The sequence below is a fragment of the Vigna umbellata genome, chromosome 11 (assembly GCF_029865625.1).
Source record: "Vigna umbellata cultivar VRB3 chromosome 11, Vumbellata_1.0, whole genome shotgun sequence".
Classification (NCBI taxonomy): Eukaryota; Viridiplantae; Streptophyta; class Magnoliopsida; order Fabales; family Fabaceae; genus Vigna; species Vigna umbellata.
In genome coordinates, this window is record NC_142175.1 from 29139032 (window position 1) to 29165514 (window position 26483).

The window sequence follows — 26483 nt, forward strand, 5'->3', positions numbered from 1 at the left end:
GCCTTATGGTCAGACCCCTCTCTGCCTGCTTCTTTATAACTTACGAATCATATGTTTATGTCAAAGCCTTATGGTCAGACCACTTTCTGCCTGCTTTCATAAACCTCAGGTGTTACTTTGCTCATACCAAACTCTCATGGTATAACTCGAACATACTACTCCCGGTAGTAAACATCATTTCATAAGTAATGATTTCTCATATCCACTCCAACATTTCATAAAACCAACAATTCATACCCTCTTATCCACCTAACTCAATCATGTTCATTCTTTAATCAAGAATTTATAATAACCCGTTTTGGTATCAATAAATTAAACATATTACCATATATTATGCTTCATATTATAAACTCATTTTTGCCCATAACGAGTATAACTCAACATATTTTCACCAAACAAAGATCATGGATCAACCAAAATATATCAACATATCGTAGGAACTACATATTAAAGTCTGGGCTCAATGTAATAATAAATAAAATATATATGAAATTTTTACCATGATAATATTATGCATCTACAATCAACTTGTTTTATTTTATTTTCATCCTAGTAGAGATTTTTCTTTACTCCAATTGGTCACCGGAGAGGACCCAGATGTCTGAACGCATCAAACTCACCTTCGACGTCAGCACATATGACTAGTCACAACTGACTGGACCAGGCCAGGGCTGCTCTATGATCAGGGATGTGCCAACTCAGGTTTTTAAGGTTCCTCTATCCTACCAACAAAGGGAGGCCCTCAATAATTAATCAATTTATTTATTTAATTTATCTACCTTGTTGTCTTATGCTCTAAATCTAAAATGTCTAATTTTAATATTTTTACTTCATCTCACAACAACCTCAAACAGTATCTGTATATCTATTTAATACTCATATATAAGCAATTACAGAACCCTTACTCCAGACCTTCCAACAAGATCAATTTCAGCCAACAAACTCATTCAATAAATTCATCGCATCTCAACATGTACAATTTAACAGTTTCAGTTATAACACCCAATATAATAAAAGTCATAAAACAGTTTCGCAAGAGAACACCAGTTCAACATTCGTATATTTATAAATTCATACAAAAATAATTAGTTGCCCTTACCATCAAAATAATATTAATATAAAAATTCAGGGGAAACAAGAAGTTGAATCTGGCAGAGCCGGTTAGACAACTTCTCATCCTTCCACAAAGATGCAATAAAAAAAATAGATAAGACAATAAAATTTCTGGGGAAACAAGAAGTTGAATCTGGCAGAGCCGGTTAGACAACTTCTAATCCATCCAAAAATACAATATAATTAAATAACACGAACATTAACATGTCTGGGGAAAACAAGAAGTTGAATCTGGCAGAGCCGGTTAGACAACTTCTAATCCTTCCAAAAATGCAATAAAATAAATAAGTAAAGCAATAAATAGTTTGGGGAAACAAGAAGTTGAATCTGGCAGAGCCGGTTAGACAACTTCTAATCCTTCCAAAATACAATAAAAATAAATAAGGAAAGCAATAAAATGTTTGGGGAAATAAGAAATTGAATCTGGCAGAGCCGGTTAGACAATTTCTAATCCTTCCAAAATACAAAAATAAACAACTAATAACATACAAATGGCATAACATAATCAACATCACATTTTACAACTATCACACTTAGATATCAACACAAAAGCATACTCTCATTTGAATTCAAGATCATACAGAAACAAAATACTCCATATTCAAGATTTAAGAATCAGACAAAAGCAAAATATAGCATATTCAAGACTCAAGATAATACAAAGGGAAATACTCAAAGTTAGCTCCCCTTACCTCTATTCCAGACTTAGTTTCCTCTTCTCAAACCGTTCTCCGGAAACCTCCAGAATTTCCCCTCTTCAACTAGAATTTACTCCAACTCTCTTCTCTCACAATTTCTCTAGAATTTTGGTGTAAATTTCCAGCCTCCCCCCTTGGCTATTTATAGTAAAAAAATTTACTATTCATTTTTACTATTCATTTTTACTATTCATTTTTTTATTCATTTTACTATTACAAAAATAATTTTTTATTTGCAAATTGGTGAATTCTGATCTCAATGCTACGTGTAACACTTATCCTTTCCAAAATTTTTTTTTTTTTTTTTTTTTTACTATTCACTTTTTACTATTCACAATTTACTATTCACAATTTACTATTCACTAATTTTTTTTTTTTTTTTTTTTTTTTTTTAAGTATCTAACAAATATTTTCAAGGATCTTACACGGTGTAGGAAAGTTGTTATAAGGTTGTAAGAAGAATGTGGGAAAATATAGGAAAGATGTATTAGGTTGTAGTAAGGGTATAGAAAAAGTGTATAAAGGGTGTTAGAAGGTGTAAAAAGGATGTATAAAAGGTATAGGAAGGATGTAAAAATGGTATGGACGGGTGTAAGAAGGGTTTAGGAAGGTTGTTGGATGGTTCTAAGAAAAATGTGGAAAGAGTGTACGAAATGTGTATTAGATTGTAGAAAGGGTGTAGGAATGATGTAGAAGGTGGTAAAAAATTTGTGTAGAAAGGGTCTAGAAAGTGTGTAGAAAGGGTGTAGGAAAGTTGTAGAAAAGTTGTAGCAAGGGTGTAAGAAGAGTGAAGCAATGATATAGAAAAGTTGTATAAAGGGTGTAGAAAGATAGTGGGAACGGGGTAAAAGGGGTTTATAAAGGGTGTAGAAATGTTATAGGAATGGTGTAAGAATGATGTAGGAAGGTTGTTAGAAGGTTGTAAGAAGAGTGTGGGAAGAGTGTAGGAAAGGTGTAGAAATGAGGGTAGAAGTGGTGTATAAAGGGTATAAAGCCTCGAAGCTTGGGCGACTTCTCTGAGGCTTGAGCGCAGAAGAGAGTTGCTCACCGCTCGGGCGCCCTTTTTGGGACGCTTGAATGCCAGAAGCACGAAGCTTAGGCGTCCTGTCTGAGGCTTGAGCGTGGAAGACTACCGCTCACCGTCCGAGCGCCCTAAGTGCGACGCTTGAGCGCCGGCGACACGGGCTTGGGCTTGTTTTGTTCTGTCTTCGCTCTATTTAAAGGACTCAGATGTCCTAGGTTTTGTATCTTTGGCTAGAGCAGCACAACACCACACTCTTCCATTCTCTGAAGGAGGATTTGGAGGCGGAAGCTTACATCCTCTACTTTTAGGGTTTTGCTATCTCATGCTTTTCCATTATTCATCTAGTCTCACCATGTCTATGGTGAACTAAACTCTATTTGTTGTTGGAGGATGATGTAACTTTGTGAACTCTCATGTATTTGAATTGATTCTTAATAATACATGTTTTTTCATTAATTGTTAGAGTAATTCATCTGTGCTTATTACATGCTTTGTTTAACTCATTCATAGCATGATTGCATGAGTTGCATGAGTGCTGGAAGGTTCCTTACAATTCAGGTTCTTGTTGAATTCTCTCGAGAGTATTATTGCTCAAGAATGAGGGTATGAGTCTTGGTCGTCTTAAAGCTATTGATCTTCACATTTAATTACTAGGAATGCTAGGAATTGCATGAACTGGTGATTAAGGACAGGCTTCTTCGCCGAGGGATCAGGTTTAAGTGATTTAGTGAGTGACGTTAACATTAATGCATAAAGAAGAATTCTTACATACATGAGAGGGAACTTGGTGAAATCTAATCCCCAATAACATATTCATCCCATATTACAAACAACATTCGTTCATCATTGTGCTACTCTGCTATTGATCAAACTGCATTCATATTTAATTTTTTGTCTTTGCATCTGAAACCAATGATCTTTATTTCTTTAAGTCTTAATTAATCGAGTTATCACACAATTGTCTAGTGCCGAGAGTCCTCTAGGATACGATACCTGGTCTTACCATTTTATATTCACATGAATAGAACACTAACCCTTACTGCAATCCCTCAACGCAACAAAGCAGCGGCAACACCCTCCCTACTCCACAGCAGCCGCAATAAATGCCCCAATCACCATCCACCAACACCCTTGCAGGAGAATAACTCAACAAAAGCTCCAATCGTACCGAAAATCAATCAACGCGTCGTCTCAATCATCAACCCGTCCTCACACCGTCAATGATGTGCGCTGTACCGCCTCACTACCACGACTGAATGAAGGACGACAATGCGGAAAGAAACACAAACACACTTACACTTGAGAACACCCACGACAGTGAGACAATGCGCTTGAGGAAACGATTGGCAAGGGAGAGAGAAATAACAAATTTGGGTTTTAATGTATCCAGATACTTACCGACAGCCTAGGACCGTTGGTATTTAAAATCAGCACTGCATTACCCACGGCCTAAGGACTGTCGATAAAGGGCTGCCGGTAATTTCCCCTTTTTTTGTAGTGGAAGGGTATAAAATAGTGTATGAAAAGGTGTAAGAAGAGTGTAGTAAGTATAAAGGAAATGTCTACAAAGGGTGTAGAAAGAATGTAGGAAGGGGGTAAAAGGGGTGTATAAAGGGTGTAGGAACGATATAGAAAGGGAGTAAGAAAGATATTAGAAAGTTACAGGAAGGAAGTAGGAATGATGTAAGAAGAGTGTAAAAGAGTTGTAAGAAGGATGTAAGAAGTGTATAGAATAGGTGTAATAAGAGTGTAGCAAGGATAAAGGAAAGTTGTACAAAGGGTGTAGAAAGATAGAATGAAGGGGTAAAAAGGGTGTATAAAGAGTGTACAAAGAATGTAGAATGGGTGTAGGAATTATGTAAAAATGTTATAGCAAGGGTGTAAAATGATGTAGGAAAGATGTTAGAAGGTTGTAAGAAGAATGTGGGAAGAGTGTATCAAAGGTCTATTAGACTCTAGAAAGAGTGTAGAAAGGATGTAGAAAGGGTATAAGAAAGTTGTAGGAATGGTGTAAGAAGAATGTAAGAAATTTGTTAGAAGGATGTAAAAAGGGTATAGAATAGGTGTAAGAAGGATGTAATAAGAGTGTAAAAGGGGTGTATAAATGGTGTAGAAAGGGCGTAAAAAGGGTGTAGGAAGGATGTAAAAATGTTGTAGGAAGGGTGTAAGAAGATTGTAAGAAGATTATTGGAAGATTGTAAGAAGAATGTAGGAATAATGTAGGAAGGGCATATTAGATTGTAGAAAGGGTGTAGAAAGAGTGTAAAAAAGATATAGAAAGGGTGAGGAAGGGTGTACAAAGGGTGAGGAAGGGTTTAGAAAAGATATAGGTAAGTTATAGGAAGGGAGTAGGAATGGTGTAAAGAGAGTGTAAGAAGGTTGTAAGAACGATATAACAAGTCTATAGAATAGTGTATGAAAGGTGTAAGAAGAATGTAGAAAGTGTAGAGAAAAAGTGTAGAAAGGGTGTAGAAAGAATGTAGGAAGAGGGTAAAAGGGGTGTGTATAATGGGTGAAGGAAGGGTTTAGAAAGAGTGTAGGAAGGATGTAAAAATGTTGTAGGAAGGGTGTAAGATGTGTGTAGGAAGGTTGTTGGAAGGTTTAAGAGAGATGTGGGAAGAGTTTAGAAAGGGTGTATTAGGTTGTAGAAAGGGTGTAGAGAGGGTAGAAAGGGTTTAGAGAGGGTGTAAGAAACGTATAGAACGAGTGTAGGAAAGATATAGCAAAGTGTTAGAATTCGGGTTGGAATGGTGTAAAAATAGTGCAAGAAGGTTGTAACTAAGATGTAAGAGAATAAGTTTAGAAAGGGTGTAAGAAGAGTGTAACAAGGGTAAAGGAAAGGTGTACAATGGATGTAGAAAGAGTCTAAAAGGGAGTAAAAGGTGTGTATAAAGGGTGTAGGAAGGATTGTAAAAATGTGTTAGAAATGGTGTAAGAAGTGTGTAAGAAGGTTGTTGAAAGGTTGTAAGAAGGATGTGGGAAGAGTGTAGGAAGGGTGTATTAGGTTGTAGAAAGGGTGTAGAAAAAGTGTATAGAAGATTAAGAAAATTGTAGGAAGGGAGTACGAATGGTGTAAAAGTGTGAGAAGGTTGTAAGAAGGATATAAAATAGTTGTAGGAAGGTTGTAAGAAGAGTGTGGTAAGGATAGAGGAAAGATGGACGAAGGGTGAAGAAAAAGTGTAGAAAGAGTGTAAAAGGGGTGTAAAAGGGGTGTAGAAAGAGTGTAGAAAAAGTGTAGAAAAGATATAGAAAGGTTGTAGGAAGGGAGGAGGAATGGTGTAAGAATAGTGTAAGAAAGTTGTAAGAAGGGTATAGAATAAGTGTAAGATGGATGTAAGAAGAGTGTTAGAAGAGTGTGGTAAGGGTAGAGGAAAGGTGTACAAATGGTGTAGGAAAGGAGTAAAAAGTTCTTCTTACATAATTTTTACTCCCTTCCTACACCCATTTGTAAACCACTTTTATCCATTTTTACACTCTTTCTACACCCTTTGTACATTTTTCCTCTTCCCTTGCTACACTCTCGTACATCCTTCGTACAATCTTGTTACACTCTTCTTACACAATTCTTACACCCTTCCTACAACTTTCTTATATCTTTCCTACACCCTTCATACATTTTTTCTATACTATTTCTATATCATTTCTACACTCTTTCTACAACCTAATACACCATTCCTACGCTCTTCCCACATCATTCTTACAACCTTCTTACATACTTCTTACACAGTTTGTCCCCAAGTTTCTCCCATGTCCCACAATTTCAATGTTTTTTCATGACTTTTGGTAGTGAATTTTTATGCATCTTTTTCTTTTTATTTTGGAGGTTTGTGATGTTCCCCACTGCTAATCAAGAACATTACTCGAAATGTGAATATACTTTTTACGATTTTAGAAGAGTCATGCATGTGCTAACTTCCAAGAAGAGATAGTGAACTCTAACTATCCATGTTATCACCTCAATTGTTCTTTTCCCTTCCACGCTTTTTCAGTATCCGCGTAAATGGCTTTTCATATTCAGCTTTCCCCCAGCAAGTTATTACTTTTTTATGCATTTTATTACTTTTGATTTAGATTATAACAATAACTCTTTTCACATGTATTTATATTTTAAATAATCTAAATTAAAAGGTTTAAAATTAACTGTTGATTAAATTCTGTTTTAATGTAGGGTGAGATTTGATGGAAATGAACTTTTGTATGAAGGTTCCAGAAAGAAATTGGTAACAGTTAGCATTGCTGAAACTGGTTATATGAATTTATGAGACTTTGAGACTTGCTTCCCAAGTTTACCATTTCATCAAATCTTTTTAATCAATTCTCTTTGTTGCCCCCACCATGTCCTTAAGGTGTTTGTATAGTGTTGGTTTCTTATGCTCCCCACTAGTTTTTGTCCCTTTTAAAAATTGGTAATTCATTCTGTCTATGTATTGCATCTTCCAAGCATCCCTTTCTATAATCAAGAATAAACCATCCTTGCTTCAAAAAACAAAGATCAACTGAGCAATATAAAAATAAAGTGGTTGTCTACCCAATCCTCTGTTCAACTGATATGGGAAGATAACTGCATTATTCATGTATTCCAAAAACTAATGAAATATACTATTAAATACTAAAATCACAGATAATACATTGATTCAACAACACTTGGCATCCTAGAGACAAAAGTTCACTACAAAAAGTACTCTGTCCACAAACTACATATAACCACACACTTCCTAGTTACACAATCTGCTATCTTAAATATACCAGTTTCTAATACTTTCTAATAGATTTTCTATTATATATTCTTCTAAACTTTAATGCATTATTGTCATTTTGCAATTTGTAATAAAGTGGCTATTACAGAGAAAGTTACTTTTAATAACATATACTCCTAACCACTAATCCATTAATAGTACGAAGTTCTTAGTTCGCATCATATGAAATTGTTTGGTCTTAGATGATGCTGATCTTCCCATGACCTTTAAGTGCAAGCAAAACTAGATATTTCATTCCAATTGATCTCCACAGAATTATTTGTTGTAGAGTCACATGAGGATGTCTCCAATCCCCATAAATCATCTTGATATATACTTTCTTGTTTCTCTTGACTTGCTTCTTGGCTGTAAAATAGAAGATGTGTGTCACCGTGTTCAACATCATATGATGTTTTAAGCCTTTTCGATGAACCAGATTCGTCTGAATTAAGATATTCAGTATACATAGTTGAAATATCCTCAATACTAGCGTCCTGCAATGGTTTTAAAAGAAAATAAACAAATGATTCACTTCTAAAAGTGCTAAAAAAAATATAACAATTTAACAAACTCAAGAAAAAGTTTAGTTCTCGAGTCCTATGATCTATGCAGCGGAAGAGATTCAACGAAAGGCAAAAACGGGTATAGAAATAGATTGCTTTTCTTAAGTCTCAATAATAACCCATCAATCGATCATGAATCACAACAAAACATCAAAGCCAACTCAAACCACGCATTTTCTTGAGCATCTTTCAAGAATCTAAACGAGAAAATCCTTATACGTTGTGAAAAATATGACAAAATTCAAATCACCATAAAGCACACTACAACTTTTAACTTACTAAATCAGCATGAAAATTCAGAAACAAAAGGAGATACACTCATCAATATTATTTGGACTTTACAGAATAATTATTTACAAGTTTAGGGACGACTTCTGCATCTATATAAGAGCTTTCGCAATATGCCCTTTTCAATGACTTTGATTGAGGGACTAAACTTTCATTAGCAAATAATGAATTCTGGAGTTCAAGTAGAATCCGTGCAGTTTCAGAAGGAATTTGTTTAGTATCTAATGGGGTCTGCATACTTCCAAAAGGAGCGGCTATAGTTTCACAAGGAATCTATATAGTTTCACTAGGAACCTGTATAGTTTCACTAGGAACCTGCATAGTTTCAGATGGAGCTTCTATACTTTCACATGGAATTTGCATAGTTTCACAAAGAATATGCATAGTTTCACAAGAAACTTGCATAGTTTCATAAGGAGTCTGCATAAATTCATGGGGAATCTGCAAACTTTCAAAAGAAATTTGTGTGGTATCACAATAGTTTGCATAGTTTCACAGGGAATCTGCATAGTTTCACAAGGAATCTGCCTAATGTTATTTTCATTTCTAAAATAGGCATCGTCATCTTTCTCAAATTCAATTAGTGACTGTTCGATTGGGGAGATGCATTTTTCCGCCTGATGTTTTGCCTGACAGATTGTTTCCATTCCGGTAAAAGTACCTCCCTGAAAAAGAAAAAAAGTCATATATATATATATATATATATAGATAGATAGATAATTACAAGAAGTATCAATTCTCGGCATGTTTGCATACATATGTTCATGAAAGATGCTTCAGCTTACAGATGGAACTCCTTCTGCTATATCCTGATGTTCATTGTCAGAAACCACACTTCTACTGGATTCCTCTTCATCAGAGATCAGTGCAGCAGTTCCTCCTTCGGTCGTTTTCCCATGTTTCTTTTTCAAGCGGCATAACACAAAAGCATTCTGAAAAAATTGGAGTATGGTAAGCATTCATTTGGCACAATTCACAAAAGTAAAAGGCCAAGACAAATGAGGCAAACGTATGCAGAAGAAATTGACAGTCTTCGATGAGAATTAATGATGAATTTTGAAAAGATCAATTAAACACATTCTATAAGTCACATGAGAGGTTCTCCTTAAGCTTTGTCGAGAAACTAATTACTACAAACAGTTAAGATTAAGCACATAAGTCAAATGAGATATTTTAAAATTTACAAACTTTTTTCCTAGTCAAAGCTAGGCTTCAAATACTCATCTGGGTTCGACTAGTTTACACTCCTACACACTGTAGTTTAGGACAGAGATTATTTCCGAGCAGAGTTACAAGTTTCTTAAAAAATGAAATACAAACCTGGCTTTGGAGAAAGTTAAGAGCATGATATTCGTGAATAACCCAGTTGGAATTGACAGTGACACCTTTGGAAACATGACCACTTTGGAAAACAAGAGTCTTCTTAGTCCCAATGACAGTATCGGTGTCCCCTGTTCTAACATCACGGGGTTTTCCCGTTGGTTTCCAGAACCCACTCTTGGTTGTCCTTTTAAACCTTTTACTATTTGAGTACTTCAAATTAACAGGACTGAAGAAAAACCATTCTGAGGTTTCGAATGCTATTACTGAGTTTGCTAACATCTCTACTTAAAACAATAAAAGTTAAAGCAAAGATCAGAGCAAGAAAAAGGACAGTGTTGATCTCATGAAGAAGCGTGGAGAGTTTGGCTTTCGATTATTACCTGGTATTTCCCAAGGTTCCACGTCGGAAAGATCTATGTCAGTCAAGACATGGACAAGGGGATCATCATCGAGCAACTTGTGTTTGAGGTAAAAGTCGACAAGTTCTTCATCTGTGGGACGAAAACCCATTCCTACAATCTCCATTGGTTTTTGTCAACACTTTACTTCACTGTGTTTGTGTTGTCTTATGAAACTGAATTTATAATGCCACGTTCACTGACTTAACTCCTTCGTTAAGAAGTTGTTGTTGGAAAATAATATTTCAATATTCGTGTTTGAGGCATACTTTCAAACTTTATAAAAAGTTCATAATATAAATCTATAAAATTAATTAACATATAATTTAAGTTAGATCACGCACTTATGTTAACTATTACTGAATAACTCTAATAATGCATCTAAGTGATCTTATTCGTAGGTTATTTTATAAGAAAATTGAGACTAAATATATGAAATGTTATCGTGATTCTAAATCCAAATACATAAATATATGAAATTTTTGTTTCTCAATGTGTGAAGTAACAGATACAATAAGAAATTCAGTAACTTGTATTGTATTAAAACCGCGTGAGAATGAGAATATTTTTTCTCACAACCCGCAGCACTTTCTACGAAATGAACAAAATTATATTTAACATATTTTATCATTGGTTAGGGATATAATCTGTTATGAGTCTCTATCAGAAGGATCAATGGCTTTAAACCTTGGTCCCCAAGTTTCTCCCATGTCCCACCATTTCAATGTTCTTTCAAGACTATTGGTAGTGAATTTCTATGCATCTTTTTCTTTTTATTTTGGAGGTTTGTTATGTTCCTCACTGCTAGTCAAGAACATGACTCCAAATGTGAATATACATTTTAAGAATTCAAAAGAGTCATGTGCTAACTTCAAAGAACTGATAGTGAACTCTAACTGTCCATGTTATCTCCTCAGTTATTCTTTTCCCTTCCACGCTTTTTCAGTATCCGCGTAAATGGCTTTTCATATTCAGCTTTTCCCCCAGCAAGTTATTACTTTTTTTATGCATTTTACTTTGCAAAATTTATCTTTATTACTTTTGATTTAGATTATAACAACTGCTTTTACATGTACTTATAGTTTAAATCATCTAAATTTTATAAGGTTTACACTCTTTAAAATTAACTATTGATTAAATTATGTTTTCAATGTAGGGTGAGATTTGTTGGAAATGAAGGTTCCTATGAAGGTTCCAGAAAGAAATTGGTAACAGTTAGCATTGCTGAAAGTGGTAATATGAATTTATGAAACTGAGACTTGCTTCGCAAGTTTACCATTTCATCCCTTCATTCATCGAATCTTTTTAATCAATTCTCTTTGTTTCCCCCACCATGTCCTTATGGTGTTTGTACAGTATTGGTTTCTTATGCTTAAGCATTCATGTTACAGATCAAAATCTTCTACCCTTGACAGAAAAAAAGTAGGCCAGGAATTGCTAATTTTGGTGACAGAAACACTGCTCAAAGACGACTCCATGTACTAATACTGGTCACATGTTTACATTGAGAATCAATTTCAGAACTCATGCTTAGTTCTAAAATAAAATTCTGGACTGAAATGAATTTGCAGATATATGCCAATAACCTTCCACAAATCAAAATCATTTTTTTTTTCAAAACCAATCCTACCTACCAAAACATCTTCAGTACTGACAACATAGGCTTACTCAGATACGTTTCAATATGAATGGACACTGGTTTTAAGAACCACCAACTAGATTTGTTACAAATAAGAAAGTTCATCTCAGTTCAAAATAAATAAATAAATAATTGTTTACCCTTAAGATGTCACCAAAATAGTCCATCAAAGTCACCTGGTTTGTCTTTATGGAGAACTAGACTGGAGCCACAAAAGGACACACTTGATAACGATTATATATTTTTGAAACACTAATTTGGTGATAAAGAATCTTTGAAACACTATAGTGCTATTGTGATCTTCGACAACAACTTTAGGAGTTTTTATCATATTTTAATTAGAAAGATATTAAGATTGCAATTAGAAAATTAATGACTTATAAAAGGCAACAAATGTGTACACATCTTACAATGATGAAATTCTTAAAACAGATACGGGAAAAGGAACTGTGGTAGCACTCACCATCAACATTCACATATACTACATGTACTTATAAGTTGTAACACGAGATCATACTTCCCAACAAACGTTATCAAACACACACAAAAACCCGTAAAACTACGTTGACAAGATATAACAACTGTGGAAATAGGCTTTGGCTTGATGAAGTTGTCTCCATATAGATGAAAGAACCTTTTCGAGTGTTATCAGAAGATCGATGGCTTCTGGTTTCCAAGTTCTCTCTCGAACTAGTATTTTGAGCCTTTTTCTGATTTTTCTTCTGATTCACAATGAGAAAATCCTTCCGAGCCTACACAATACATCAAATGTAGCATGGTATATCAATAGTATGTTAAAGTGAAAATCAGTTCAAATGAAGCATCTGCCTCGTTCGTCAAGAAAGTAATCTTCATTTTTCTAATGAATCTGTTTGATTTTCTCACCTCTACATGGAATACTGCATTCTTTGAAATCTTCCTCTATGATGATTAGAAGATAGAAAATATGCTCTTCTTTTTCTTCTTTTTCTCTTGGTTTGTTTCATGGACGGAAGATGGCATACCTACACCTTCCTCGACATCCACGTCTGATAATTCAGAATCAAACCCTTTTGATGAATGGTATTCGTTTACGTTAAGATATCTACTAAACACTGTTGGAATATTCGTAATATTATCACCCTGCAATGATTTAGGAGGAAATAAACAGATGAAATCAATGTGTTCAAAATAAAGAAATCAAATGTAAAGTAATAGGACAGTTCAGAAACAAATGGAGATGCTCATTGTATCATTGGAAAAAATTGGACATTATATCTTTACCTGTTCGGAGACGGCCTCAGCATCCGTATCACTACTTTCACGGTATACCTTTCTCAATGACTCCGATTGGGTGAATGTATTGTAGAAGGTATTTATATTTTGTTCATTGTTAACATAACCCTCGTGAACAAAAATAGAATTCAGGAATTCCTCTTCCTGAGTAGTTTCATATGAAAAATGCTCAATGTTAGATTCATTTCTAAAATAGGCATCCTAAAATGAGGAGTTTGGAAAAGACGTTTCGTCTTGCTGTAAGGTCGTTTCCATTCCAGTAGATGTACTTCCCTGAAAATACACACAATTATCAATTCTCAGCATTTTCACATGACAGAGTGCTAATATGTTCGTGAAGAATGTTTCAACTTACCGAAGGAATGCCTCCTGCTATTGACTGATTCTCATAGCCAGAAACCATGATTCTACTGCTCTCCCCTTCATCGCCTCCATCTTCAGTTGTTCCCCCAGGTTTCTTCATCAAGCGACACAAAACGAAAGTCCTCTGCCAGATAGACCATAATCAGAAGTTATTTCATACAAGTCGCGGAAATGAAAAGCCAAAACGAATCAAGCTGGTGTGTTTTGGCTTACCATGACGTGATCATTGGAACTTACTATATAAATGATAAAACTTAAAATATCCATTGATATATATGTCAAAGGTTAGAACAGTGAAGAAAATTCAAGAAAGACTATTTCTAGTAAGTGTTAAAATTCTCCAAAAACGCGTACCAACCTGGCTTTCGTGAAAGGTAACAGCATGGTATTCATGAATAACAAAGTTGGACTTCTCACCACGTGGAACGCGGCCTTTGTAGTAAACGAGAGTCTTTTTTTTGGCAATGAGAGTGTTGGAGTCGGACCTCCTAATCTCACGATCTTTTCCGGTGGGTTTCCAGAAGCCACACTTGGTTGTCCTGTTAATCCTTTTACTGTTTGAATACTTGAAATCAACAGGACTGAAGAAAAACCATTCCGGGAGATCGAATGGTACAGCTGACTCCGCTAATAACACTGTTTCAAACAACAACAAAACAAACAACAGTAAAGAAATTATAAGAGAAAGATAAAGAACAAGTGATGGTTGCATGAAGATGCATGAAGTGTTAAAGGTTTAGATTATTACTTGGTACGTCCCAAGGTTCCACTTCACAGAGGTCGATGTCGGGGATGACGTGGACTCGTGGATCATCACCCAGCAACCTGTGTCTGAGGTAATAGTCGACAAGTTCTTCTTCTGTGGGTCTGAAACCAAATCCTATAACATCCATTGTAGTTGTAACAAAGATAGGAAGATGAGAAGCAAAGGTGGTGAAACAGCTATTAACAAAGCTCAGTGTTTGTTTTGTGTTGTGTTGTGCTGTGTTGTGTTGTGCTGTGTTGTGCCGTGGCAATGAATTTATAATGCAGAAAAGTCATTGACTGACTTTACTCCTTAGCTGACAAGTTACAAAAAGGAAAATGCATAGAAACTTATGATGTGCTGTTAAGTGTTACCTTATTGTGTGGAAGAATATATGATATCGTATGTAACAAATGAAAACCGAACATTCTAGAGGTTAAATATAATAACAATCAACAATATCTTAATAACCCCAAGACAAATATTATGTTTGGATTTCAGGAGACATTTAAATTTTCACCTCACTGTATTACTTGGCTCTTTAAGAACAATATATTTTTGCATGCTGATTTTCCATATATATATATATATATATATTTATATATTCGGTACATAATTTATATGGTAAAGAATATGAAGAAGTTAAGAACAAGAAACTTCTGCCCACATGTCACTTTCTAATAAATATTTTTTTTTAAATCTAAATACAAATTTTATACCCTTTGTGGTTAATATTAGAGTAGATTTGTGCTCGAAATTTCCATTAAACAATTTTAAAAGAGAAAAAAAAATAGACGTTATTAAAATTAACTTATATTACAATTAAAATTTTAATATATAAACTAATGTTAACTCTATGATTTGTGGTTTATTATTTGAGTCTCGATCCCGAAGATTCTTTCTTCCACCAATCATTTCAATTCATTGCTCTTCCAACAACAAAAAATAAACGGAAAATTGTTTAATTATATATGGCCACTTTTGCTTTTCTTTTGGTGGTTTATTGTTATGTTTCCCTTTACTAAGAACTTGGTCACAAAGTTTGATAACATTTTCAAGATTTGAGTAGAGTGATGCAAACTTAGAACTTCTAAGTGATGTTCCCAGCACTACTGAACTCAATAGTTTGATGTCAGCTTACTCTAGTATTTTATTAGGCATGAAAAAATAAGAATATAAATAAAAACATAACTTTCAATTTCATATCTCTGAAGTTCAAACCCTTTTATTTTTGTCCCATGTAAATTTATCAAATTCTGATTTTATTTTCTTTTAAAAATAGTTATTTTTAACATTAACATTAGCTATTATCATCATAAGTTTAATATTGAAGATAAAACCAGCAATTGCCCATAGTGCGTGCTATGCACTCCTGCCTTCTTAAAATAGAAAGAAAATAAATGACAAATTCTATTGTTCTACACGCTTTTGCTTTATACACACCATTGGACTATGCAGGGTGGACTATATATCGATAATTTACTTTAAAATATAAAACATATATAATTAAAATATTAATATAATTAATTGTCAAAATAACTATTTTATTTTTGAGTTTCGTTAAAAACTCTATCATTACAATCACAGAAAAAAAATATGCAAAGAGCAAAGAGCAAAGAAAACATTACAGTCACTTTTAATTTTTCTCTAAAAATTTCAAATTTTCGTCTTTTTACTTTTATTACTATATATCATCTTTATATCTCCTTCTTATCAGTAAATATATAAAAACAAACAGCTGCAAAGTAAAATAACAAGATATTATGTAAAAAAAGACAATTATTAAAAAAGTTTTTACTAATATATAAAATAAGTGTAACACTAGTACAGGAGAAACAAATGGCCTCGGTTATTTTTGGTCATAGGCCCCGGTTTAGAAACCGAGGCATATACGAACGAGGTAAAAAGTCTTCTTTTTATGCCTCGGTTTACAACCGAGTTAGTATCTTGACTTATATTGTCTCAGTTTAAACCTGAACCGAGGCAGTAAAATATTTTTTTTATTTTTTTTATTTTTGCCACATCGTGGAGTACAGGGAAGCATTTTTTTTTCTGGACATTGTGGAGCACAGGAAAGCAGAAGTGGGAAGCCGCGATGGGATGCAGAAGTGTGTTCAATCCCTTCATCCCTTCATCCCTTCATCACCTGAAAACACCAGAAAACAGCCCAAGCTTTACCGAAAATCCCTTCATCCCTTCAATCCCTTCATCACCGAAAATCACCCAAGACCAACCCCTTCAATCCCTTCATCACCGAAAATCACCCAAGACCAACCAAGAGTTTAAGCAAAAAATAAAAGTTCAAGATCAAACAAAAAAACCTAACACCAAAAATACTTCCCCTCTCCAAAGCTTCAAACTTTTATCGATTCAGTGTCCAGCCAAACCCCAATACGCGACGGTGGTTGTCGGTGGTCGATGAGAAGAACAGGCGGCGGTGGTTGATGAGAAGAACAGGCGGCAATGGTGGACAATGAAGGCAAGGACCAGTGGCGACGGCGGCAGTGGTGGACTTGGTAGTGGTGACGGCGGGGAGGCAAGGACCAGTGACGACGCTGAAGAACAGGCGAGCGGTGGTGTGGCGTGGCGGTGGTGAACAGCGAGCAGAGAGGTTTTGCGGGAAGAGAGGTTTTGCGGGAAGGACGACGGGGGCGGTGGTGCGGTGGCAGGGGGAACTGAGACGAAGGGGCGGTGGTGCGGTGGCGTGGCGGCCGAAGCAAAAAGCAGTGGTGAAGAGGGAGCAGAGAGGTTTTGCGGGAAGGGGGGAAGGGAGGTTTTGCGGGAAGAAGAATAGTGAAACTGAAAAAGTTTTGAACTTTAACCCTAAAACGAGGCAAATATAGGCCTCGGTTAATTTCTAACCGGTGCCGTATACCTTTTTCAAAAGCGGATTTAAAAGAACCGGTGCAATATACTATTTTTCAAAAGCGGGTTTAAAAAAACCGGTGCAGTATACCCTTTTTAAAAACGGGTTTAAAAGAACCGAGGCATATAGTGTCTCCAAAATTACATTTCTGCCACCGCATTTTTATATGCCTCGGGTCTTCAAAAACCGAGACATAATACGCGATTTAAAAACTCTATTTTTTACTAGTGTAAGTAAAATATATACAGGTGGAAACACAAGCATGCGACACATGTATATCCACTCTTTTCTTATTATTATAATAAAATAACTAATGTGATTGTAATTATTATATAAAGAAATATGTACACCAAAAATCATGAGATAATTACATAAATTAATTTTTTTTATTAATTATGTTAAAAATTCAAATTTGATACTGTTTTCTGAAACTTCATAATGTAGAACTGGTAAGAAACTTCATATAGAATAACATAAAGATATTGCTGAAAAACATATCACCATCAAATAAAGAAGGTTTAATTCCTATTTTGGTCCCTCTTTTCGTAGGGTCTGTTCAAATTGGTCCTACTTTTTTTCAAAAGTTCACTAAGATCCCACTTTTCACAAAAACGGTGCAAGTTAGTCCTTTTTGGTTACGGCGTTAAAAAACTAACAGCACAGCTGCCCAACTGGAAGAAAACTGATGAGCTGTACATTTTTTGTTGACGTGGCACTCTACATGGCAATCACCCATCGCATCTTGCAATTGCAACCTTCAACTTCTGCCCCAACTCTCTTCCTCGCATATGCCCATGGGCGTTCATTCTCATCACCACCTTCTCCTTCTCCTCCTTCTCCTCCTTCTTGATACAGGCCGGCATTCAAATGAAAATGAGAAAACCCAAAATTACAAGAAAAATGACAGAGCAGAACATGATGGTAGATCACCCTAAACCCCCAAATACAATCATCAACAGGGCGCCAAAAGAATAGGGGCAGGGAACAATGACTTATGCAGCAAAGCAAAAGAATCACATCACCATTCACCAAGAGCTCTTCTTGGAGTAAAATTCAAGGTATCACTTCACAAACTTCCTAAGGCCGGTCTCCAAATCAGTGGTAGGCCTGTATCCAAGGTCCCTGTAGGCCAAACTAATATTAGCATGAGTGAACTTCACATCTCCATTTGTTGGCATGGGAAGCACCTTCTTCTTAGCTTTCACCTTGAGAAGCTTCTCCAAAATCGCAACAAGCTCACTCACAGGCACAGGGGAAGTATTCCCCAAATTAAAAATCCTCAATTGCGCAGGCCCTTTCTTCTTCCCGCCACTCCCAGTACTCTTCTTGGCCGTATCCAAAGCCCCCAAACACCCCTTCACAATATCGTCAATGTAGGTGAAATCCCTCGCCACAGTTCCACCATCGGGGGACTCAAATATGGTAATCTGCTTTCCCTTGAGAATATCCTTCGTGAAGAAGAAATACGCCATGTCGGGCCTACCCCATGGCCCATAAACCGTGAAGAACCGAAGTCCAGTTATGGAAAGCCCATATATGTGGTTATAGCTGTGAGCGATTTCCTCGCCAGCCTTCTTCGTTGCCGCGTAGAGACTCGCCGGTTGATCTGTACGGTCCTTCTCCGAGAAAGGAACCTTCGAATTGAGCCCGTAGACAGAGCTGGAGGAGGCCCAAACCACCGAGGGCTGCGGGTTCGCGTTTTTGCAGGCCTCTAAAAGGTTCACGAAGCCTGCGATGTTGCTATGAACGTAGGATCCAGGGTTCTGCATCGCGTAGCGGACCCCGGCCTGCGCGGCCAAGTGCATGACGTGCGTGAAGGGTACGACGTCGAAGAGCTTGCGGAGGAGCACGACGTCGTTGATGTCGCCATCGACGATGAATACGCCGGCGCGGTCGAGGAGGCGCTGTGGAAGAAGGAGGAAGAGAAGGAGGAGAAGGAGAAAGTGGTGATGAGAAGGAACGCCATGGGCATATGCGAGGAAGAGAGTTGGGACAGAGGTTGAAGGTTGCAATTGCAAGATGCGATGGGTGATTGCCATGTAGAGTGCCACGTCAACAAAAAATGTACAGCTCATCAGTTTTCTTCTAGCTGGGCAGTTGTGCCGTTAGTTTTTTAACGCCGTAACCAAAAAGGACTAACTTGCACCATTTTTGCGAAAAGTGGGATCTTAGTGAACTTTTGAAAAAAAGTAGGACCAATTTGAACAGACCCTACAAAAAGAGGGACCAAAATAGGAATTAAACCAATAAAGAAAGAGTAATATTTTGTTATTGCATCACTGTGAAACTTGCTCTCCAAGGTTTTTGGCTGCCCCTACTGAATTCATTGCCTTTTCCATTTACTTGTGACAAAAATATAGAATCTTTTGAGTCATTTTTTCCTATATGACTGTTTCTTAATAACCATCATAAGATCTAAGTTTCTGTTATGCCCTTAGGCTCATTTATAAATGGTAGTTTCTTATGGTTTATCCTTCTCAGTCATATGATGAGTAGATAAGATGTGTGTGCATTGCATGTTAAGAGAAAATACTAATCTGAATATGTAGATTTCTAAGCATTTCTTTTATCACAACTCAAATCTTGCTGCATAAAGTTGGGCAGGGCTCGTTAATATTGGTACCAGACAATCTGCATATAATTATTCCTTATGTAAAATACAGATAGGAAAGTATACTTAAAGGATTCTTATATGACATATGCATAGATTTTCCGAAAAATCTCCTTTTCATTAGGCAGCTTGCTGCAGAAAAGCAACCATCAACTAAGTATAAGTCAGATGAAAAAAACTCTCAACAATCCTTTGTTCAGTTATACAGGGGTGATAACTGCAGTCTTCATAAATTTAAAGTTCCTTCTTTCTCACTCTAGAAAAACTACCAAACTATATAATTCAACTCTGAAATTGCACACAATACATCGATAAACCAATACATTTTCCTATGTCAAGGACAACAGTCTGAGAGAAGATTCTTTGTCCACAAAATGAAGTAAACTACATACCTTATTGATTACATATCACAAATATAATCCTCATACATAACAACCAACAGCTATCTACATACATTGATAAGAGTAACTTATAGATGGATGATATCATATTTGATCACTTTTTTCTTTATGAAATAGACTGAGAACTAGAAGTTTCGGTATGATTAATCTCTAAAGCTGAATATGGATATGAGTCACAAGAAGATGATTCCATTCCACAAAAATTATCTAAAATCATACTCTTCTTTGTTTCTTGATTTGATGATGCATCATCAATAACATCTTCTGATAATTTAAATCTTTTTGATGAATGGTATTCCTCGTTATTAGAATATTCATTATAAATAGAAGAACTATCCATAATATTCGTATCCTGTAATGATATCAAATGAAAATATCAGATTAATTCAATTTTTAAAGTGCTTAAGATAAATATAAATAATATTAAAATTTACCTTCCGGATGGAATTATTGACAAAAGTATAGATATTATCTTCGTCAATATCTAAATTTTCGTCAGCTATAATTCGATTTAGAAACTCATCTTGCATAAAACAATTTTCATTTCTAAAACAGGCATTGTTTGATGGATAATCTGGAAAAGATGATGCTTCTTCTGTTGAAGACTGTGGTATTTGGGAGACGTATGTCTCTGACTGAGAGTTAGCCTGAAAGATTGGTTCCGCTCCTGTAACCTTACCTCCCTGAAAAAATGTGTAAAAAACAACTATCAGTAACCTTAGCTCCCTGAAAAAATGTGTAAAAAACAACTATCAGTTCTCAGCATGTTTCACATGACAGAGTGTAAATATGTCCATCACGGATGATTCAGCTTACAGATGGAATTTCTTTAGATGTTGCCTGATTTTCGTAGTCAGAAACATTGAGTTCACTGGGCTCCTCTTCACCACAGACTACTGGATCGGTTCCCCCTTCAGTGGTTTTCCCAGATTTCCTCATCAAGCGGCATAAAACAAAATACCTCTGCAAAATTTTGAGCACAATCAGCATTTATTTGATAGAGTTCACACAAAACAAAGAGTCAATAAAAATCAGGCTATGGTTATACAGAAGAAATTGACAGTCCTTGATGAAAACTGGTGATGAATTTTGAGCACGCTTAGATAGAAGATTTAATTAAACTCTTATAGGCAGGCATTTAAGAGAGCTCATCCATATGCAGGTTCCCACTGGAATAAACTAAAAATATCTTTTTTTGATATGCTTCCAAATAAAACTCACTTAACTAAGTTAAGCAGAAAGAAAGGTCATAAGTCAATTTTACAAGAAAAAATAAGCTCTACCAGGTCCCATTTGTCTCTAAGAAAGAACAAGTAACGAAAATTGGGCGATGATTAGAGTGAAACAAAAAACATGGGATTGAAGCAAAGAATCCAACAACAACAACAACCTTCTAAAGCCAGAACAATTACCTAAACCTAAAAAATTATACAATTTAGAGACATAATAATCTAGTAGAAAGATGATTTCCAAAGAGTGTCAAAATTTCATGAGAAGAAGAAAAACAAACCTTGCTTTCATGAAAGGTAACAGCGTGATATTCGTGAATAACCCAGATGGACTTGACACCACAGGAAACACTTCCTGTGTAGTATACAAGAGTCTTCTTTGTGGCAATCAGTGTGTTGTTGTTCCAGCTCCTAATATCACGGTCTTTTCCAGTGGCTTTCCAGAATCCTTTCTCGGTTTTCCTGTTAACCCTTTTACTGTTTGCATACTTGAAATCGACCGGACTAAAGAAAAACCAGTCTGGGTTACCAAATCGTATCGGTGATTTTGCAAGCATCCCTGTTCGAAACAATAAAAGGATCACACAACAATGACATAAAGATTAGTAGAAGAATAAAGATGACAAAAGGGATGTTCAGTACTTCGATTTTTAGATTACCTGGTACATCGGAAGGTTCCACTTGGCAGAGATCAATGACAGGGATAACGTCGACACGGGAATCATCAGCCAGCAACTTGTGCTTGAGGTAGAAATCGACGAGCTCTTGTTCCGTAGGACGGAAACCGACACCAACAATTTTACCCATTGATTTTGGTGAACACTGAAATCTGTGTTTGTAGGTTGAATGAGACATCGAAAAGAAAGAAAATACGAATGGAAGAGGAGATCGATCACACAGAGATGAAGGAGAATTTATGTTATGTTGTGGCTTTTTGGCTCCTCGTTTTTATATTGCAAACACATTGACTCCTTAGCTAACAAGTTATCATAGAAAAATACAAAAAATAAAAACAAAAACAAAGAAAAAAAGATGATTGGATATTGTTGGCATAGATCTCTTACGCTACCATGTGTAATAAAAATTAGGGTTGAATTTCTTTTTCCTCCCATTTTTAAACTATTTGAAACTATGGTACCCTTTATCGTTTTTAAGAAAATTATAATTTTCCGTCGAAAATTAACGTCGTTAACTTTAATCTTACGTGACTAACTGCCAGATCACTGTTCTATTTTTCTTTTTTGAAACGTGGCTATCTCTTGAGGGCCGTGAGAGTTCTCTCTCTTGTTCATCTCAAACCTATGTTATTTTAATCTCCATCACACCGTTTAATCCTTGTTTCCATACCTTGCACCATCTTCTACATTTGCAACCACAAAGAGGTCATTAGCACGCATACCTTACAAACTCATACCGATCCAATCAAAATAGAGAATAAAGGGAAGGAGAACCCATCGTCAGCAACGGAGGTGATGACCATCGAGTCGCCGTTGAGAGGAAGGGAAGCAAAGGTCATGCGTCTTTGGGGAGTTGCCGGCAGCATCTTCCACTAACGATTGAGGATGCGCCAAGCTGTTAGGGTTTGTGGTTCAGAGGTTGAGTCGCCGTGAAGGGCGGGATTTCCTCCGCTGGAGGCGTCGGTGGTGGCTGACCTTGCTAGTGACTGTGAGGATGCGTCACAGAGGAGAAGGGTGTCTCCCTCTCGCGCGCGAAGAGAAGCCAGGATAGGAGAGCTTTCGCGATGGCCGGCGATGACCCTGGCGACGTGCGGTGTTGCTGACGACGCCTTGGGCTGGGAGGAGGTGCACCACCGTGTTTGGTTCGGTGATGCTACAAGAGATGCACGAAACCTGTTCGATACAATGCCTGAGAGAAATGTTGTATGTTCAGATTGGGGGTAGTGATCAGTGGGGTAATATAACTACTAGGACTGAATTGATTAGGAAGATATTACTCGTGAAAGATGCATATGGCTTCACATTCCCTCTTCTTTTGAAGAGTGACGGTACCAAGTTTGGAAAGTCTGAAGATGGTGCTATTTGGTTGTCTCCAAAGTTTTTGGCTTATGAAGCGGTTTTGAATCAGTCATTGGTGGATCTTTCGGTCTCTTCTGGTTTGTTCGAGAGTTAGCCTGCGGCAAGGAGGTTGTTGAAGCAAGGGAGCTTTACTTAAATAATAACATAGTGGATAGTGAAGGTAAAAGGATTGAAGCTGCAGATATAGTGGATGGGAAAGTTATCCTGTTATCAGCTGGCAAAAAGAACAAGCTGCAGATATGCTGTTTATTTTCTGTGTGTTTCTTTTGCACTCTTAAGAAACATTTGATTTATTTGATACACGAAAGCTTATTCTCTATCTGTAGTTTTCTATTTGGAATTAGAGTTTTAGAGGAGCTAGTGATTCTGACTGTTCGGAGAAGGCGACGGTACTGTGGAGGTGCGATCCGGGCAAAGCTTTTTCGTAAAGCTTTTTCGTAAAGCTTTTTCGTAGCGCCGCGGAATGAGTTTCTTCCTCTTCCGCATGCAGGAGAAACCTTATTTTCCCTTCTCTGAAAAGGATGATTGAAATGAATAAGAGAGAGGCCTGAACAAATTGCCACGTTTCAATAAAAAAAAAAAAAAGTGATGTGTCACGTTAGTCACTTCACATTAAAGTTAACGGTAGTTAACGGTGTTGAATTTTAAAAACGAAAAATTATAGTAAGATAAAAATGTACTAACAGAGATTAAAAAAAACTAAAAACATATTTAATTCTAAAAATTATTAAATCATACTTAATCTTTATTATTAAAGTTAAAAAAATAGTTATTTTAAAATTAATATGAAAGATAAATATCCTAAATCACTCACTAATTTCTCTTTTAAATCAATTTTAAATCAATTTCCATATGTAAGTGTAAGACCCTGGAAATTTAACCCAAAAACTCACCTGTAAAATCTGATTAATTACTCTCAAAACCCTGGTGCCTTAAAAACGCACTCAGAAACTCTAACGCACAATTGCCAAGTGTCAAAATGGAACATTCTGACGTCAGTGAGTGGAGGGCAGGTGTCAGCAGAAGAGCGCACGACCGTTTGGACGTGGGGCAAACAAAAATGATTTCTGAAAAACCTGCCACACTCCTCTGCACGCACCGTCTTCCTCCCCAAATTCTGAATATCCATTTTCTCCTCCTTCTCTCTAGAAACCTCTTCATTCTCTCTACTGAAACTTATCCTTTCTCTTCTCCGTTCATCATTCAGAAACCATAGAAGTACTCCCGACGCCGTAAGCTTCAATTTGGATCGAACAGATCCAGATTCTGAAACTGGTAAGTTTCTCGACCTTAGCCGTTCGTTTCTGGGTTACATGCAAAACCAAGATTTGGTTGCATGCAAGGGTATAATCTAAATTCTTCTGTATTTTCTGATGGTTAGACTTAGTTGGAGAAATTAAGAAAATCGTTGAGGGTAGAAAGCTATAGTTGGACGAATCAAAATCATACTCTTAGGACGTTCACCACTGATCCAGGTAAGGGAAGCTTATTCAATTTAATTCGTATGTGTGTATTGTGTTGTATGAACGTTCTGTGTGTGGTTTGAAGTACGATCTGTATTATTTGATTTTTGGTATATGATTATGATTATGAGTTGATGTATGAGAAGTATGAAATGTGTTATGATATGAGTATTTGAAAGTATGAAAGTTTATGCTGAGAAATGAGTTTAATGTAAATGAAACTTTGAATATGAATTTCCTATGATAATGAACGTTCGTCATTGAACAGTCCTTGACCGTTCGGTGTTATTATCAAACTTCTTTGAAATTGAATTCTTTCATTGGAAAGAATTCTAGTTGAGGACGAACGCCCTCTTTTATTAGTGCTACGTTTAAGCGTTCGGCCAACATAGATATCCTGAGTGTTGTGTGAGGAATTGAGAAATTTTCAAACATAATTGGATACTTAGTCATTCTGAATTCTATCTTCACCATCCTGTAATAACCTTATTTCTATTTATAATTATGAGTTCAAATCAGCGATGGGTCTCGACCCAAAGCGTACGTATTGAGTGGCGCTCGGTCTTATACCGAACGCTCGTCTTTGTCGATAATTATCAAATGGGTAGAAATAGCGTTCGTCCAAATTTCTATAAATCAGTATACCGCGTTCGGTCATTGACTGGCAGTCGGCTTCGATAATTGAATTGCTCTCGGTATGGTCTTCTACTCGTCTTGAGGTGTCTTCATCTATTTGGATTCGGCCTAGAGCCTCTTTACTTAAATCATTCTTTGAGTAGTGATTTGATTTTCCTAGAGTCAGTTCATTCAACTGATTCAAATAGAAAATGATGTTCGGTAAATCTGATGTGTCGGTCTTATTCAGTTCTGAAACGAGAAGTTCTCGATCTCGTTTTTCACATTCGTCCTCGGTATGAAGAGGGCTGAACGCTCGTTATTTTGTGTAAATGTAATGAAAGACGAAAATGAGGTTAAAGTGAAGAATGATAATGAACGAACAATATATGAGATGAATTAATGATTGTGGATTTTGAACAAGCGTTCCAGGGAGGAACGACTCATGTATGGATGAATATGAAATTTTGTAAAGTATGACTGTGGGCATGCTAATGCTGGCTGTTCATCCTGATGTTCCGTGAGTACTCGTCCTCATGTAGAGGAGGGTAGGTCATGTGTGGGAACGGCAGGAGGTCCTAGTCCTTAGGGGTACTTTGGATAGGGCTAACCTCGGGTGGCAGCTGATGTGATTATTCCAGTTACTACATCACCCGGGTGCAAGAACGCCTGTAGCTACGCAGATTCATACAGTCCGGACGGTCCGTCTAGTGATAGATTTCGTATGGTTTTATATGTGTTGAACTATTCTTGTGTTGTTGAAATGTTTGATTTAAATGTTGATGTATGAATTAAATTACATAAGCTTACCCTTCGTTTTTCCTTGTGTTGTCTCTCGTCCCTGTACGTCCGTCCTGTCAATGCAATGATCATCCGTGTGGATGTGAGCAGAAGGCGAGGCATTGCTAGAAGATGTTATTGAAGAGGAGAATCTGGTAGACGTGGAAGTCAAGGCTGAGCCCTAGAGCGTTCGTTTGTTTAGATGTTAGTTATTAGTTTTGATTTTTGAACGTTCGGTTATTGGTTTTGTAAAACCGTTCGTCCCTGACTCTTATTATTTCTGTAGTTTTGTAGTAAATTCTGTACTCAAAGCCGTT

General features: G+C 36.4%; 3 protein-coding genes and 1 pseudogene across 4 annotated transcripts; all 4 read right to left on the reverse strand.

Moving 5' to 3' along the window:
* Nucleotides 1-7385: 7385 nt before the first annotated feature.
* Nucleotides 7386-10378, reverse strand: LOC148191449 (NAC domain-containing protein 89-like; annotated as a pseudogene). The gene is made up of 4 exons (XR_015783091.1): nucleotides 10126-10378; nucleotides 9743-10026; nucleotides 9208-9354; nucleotides 7386-9087 (listed from the first exon to the last, which is right to left on the reverse strand). The product of XR_015783091.1 is annotated as an NAC domain-containing protein 89-like (transcript).
* Nucleotides 10379-12180: 1802 nt separating this feature from the next.
* Nucleotides 12181-14397, reverse strand: LOC124827663 (protein NTM1-like 9). The gene is made up of 6 exons (XM_088102543.1): nucleotides 14169-14397; nucleotides 13779-14056; nucleotides 13413-13544; nucleotides 13046-13330; nucleotides 12668-12904; nucleotides 12181-12534 (listed from the first exon to the last, which is right to left on the reverse strand). Exons 1-4 carry the CDS (start codon nucleotides 14311-14313, stop codon nucleotides 13259-13261), a joined length of 627 nt encoding a protein of 208 aa, XP_087958669.1. The 5' UTR covers nucleotides 14314-14397; the 3' UTR covers nucleotides 12181-12534; nucleotides 12668-12904; nucleotides 13046-13258.
* A 3269-nt stretch (nucleotides 14398-17666) lies between these two features.
* Nucleotides 17667-19085, reverse strand: LOC124827645 (UDP-glucuronate 4-epimerase 5). The gene has a single exon (XM_047300748.2). The coding sequence runs from the start codon at nucleotides 19068-19070 to the stop codon at nucleotides 18093-18095; it is 978 nt and encodes a 325-aa protein (XP_047156704.2). The 5' UTR covers nucleotides 19071-19085; the 3' UTR covers nucleotides 17667-18092.
* Nucleotides 19086-19897: 812 nt separating this feature from the next.
* LOC124827647 (uncharacterized) lies at nucleotides 19898-22202 on the reverse strand. Its single transcript, XM_047300750.2, has 5 exons — nucleotides 21932-22202; nucleotides 21554-21831; nucleotides 20860-21006; nucleotides 20478-20726; nucleotides 19898-20395 (listed from the first exon to the last, which is right to left on the reverse strand). The coding sequence occupies exons 1-5, from the start codon at nucleotides 22125-22127 to the stop codon at nucleotides 20150-20152; spliced, it is 1116 nt and encodes a 371-aa protein (XP_047156706.1). The 5' UTR covers nucleotides 22128-22202; the 3' UTR covers nucleotides 19898-20149.
* Nucleotides 22203-26483: the final 4281 nt, after the last annotated feature.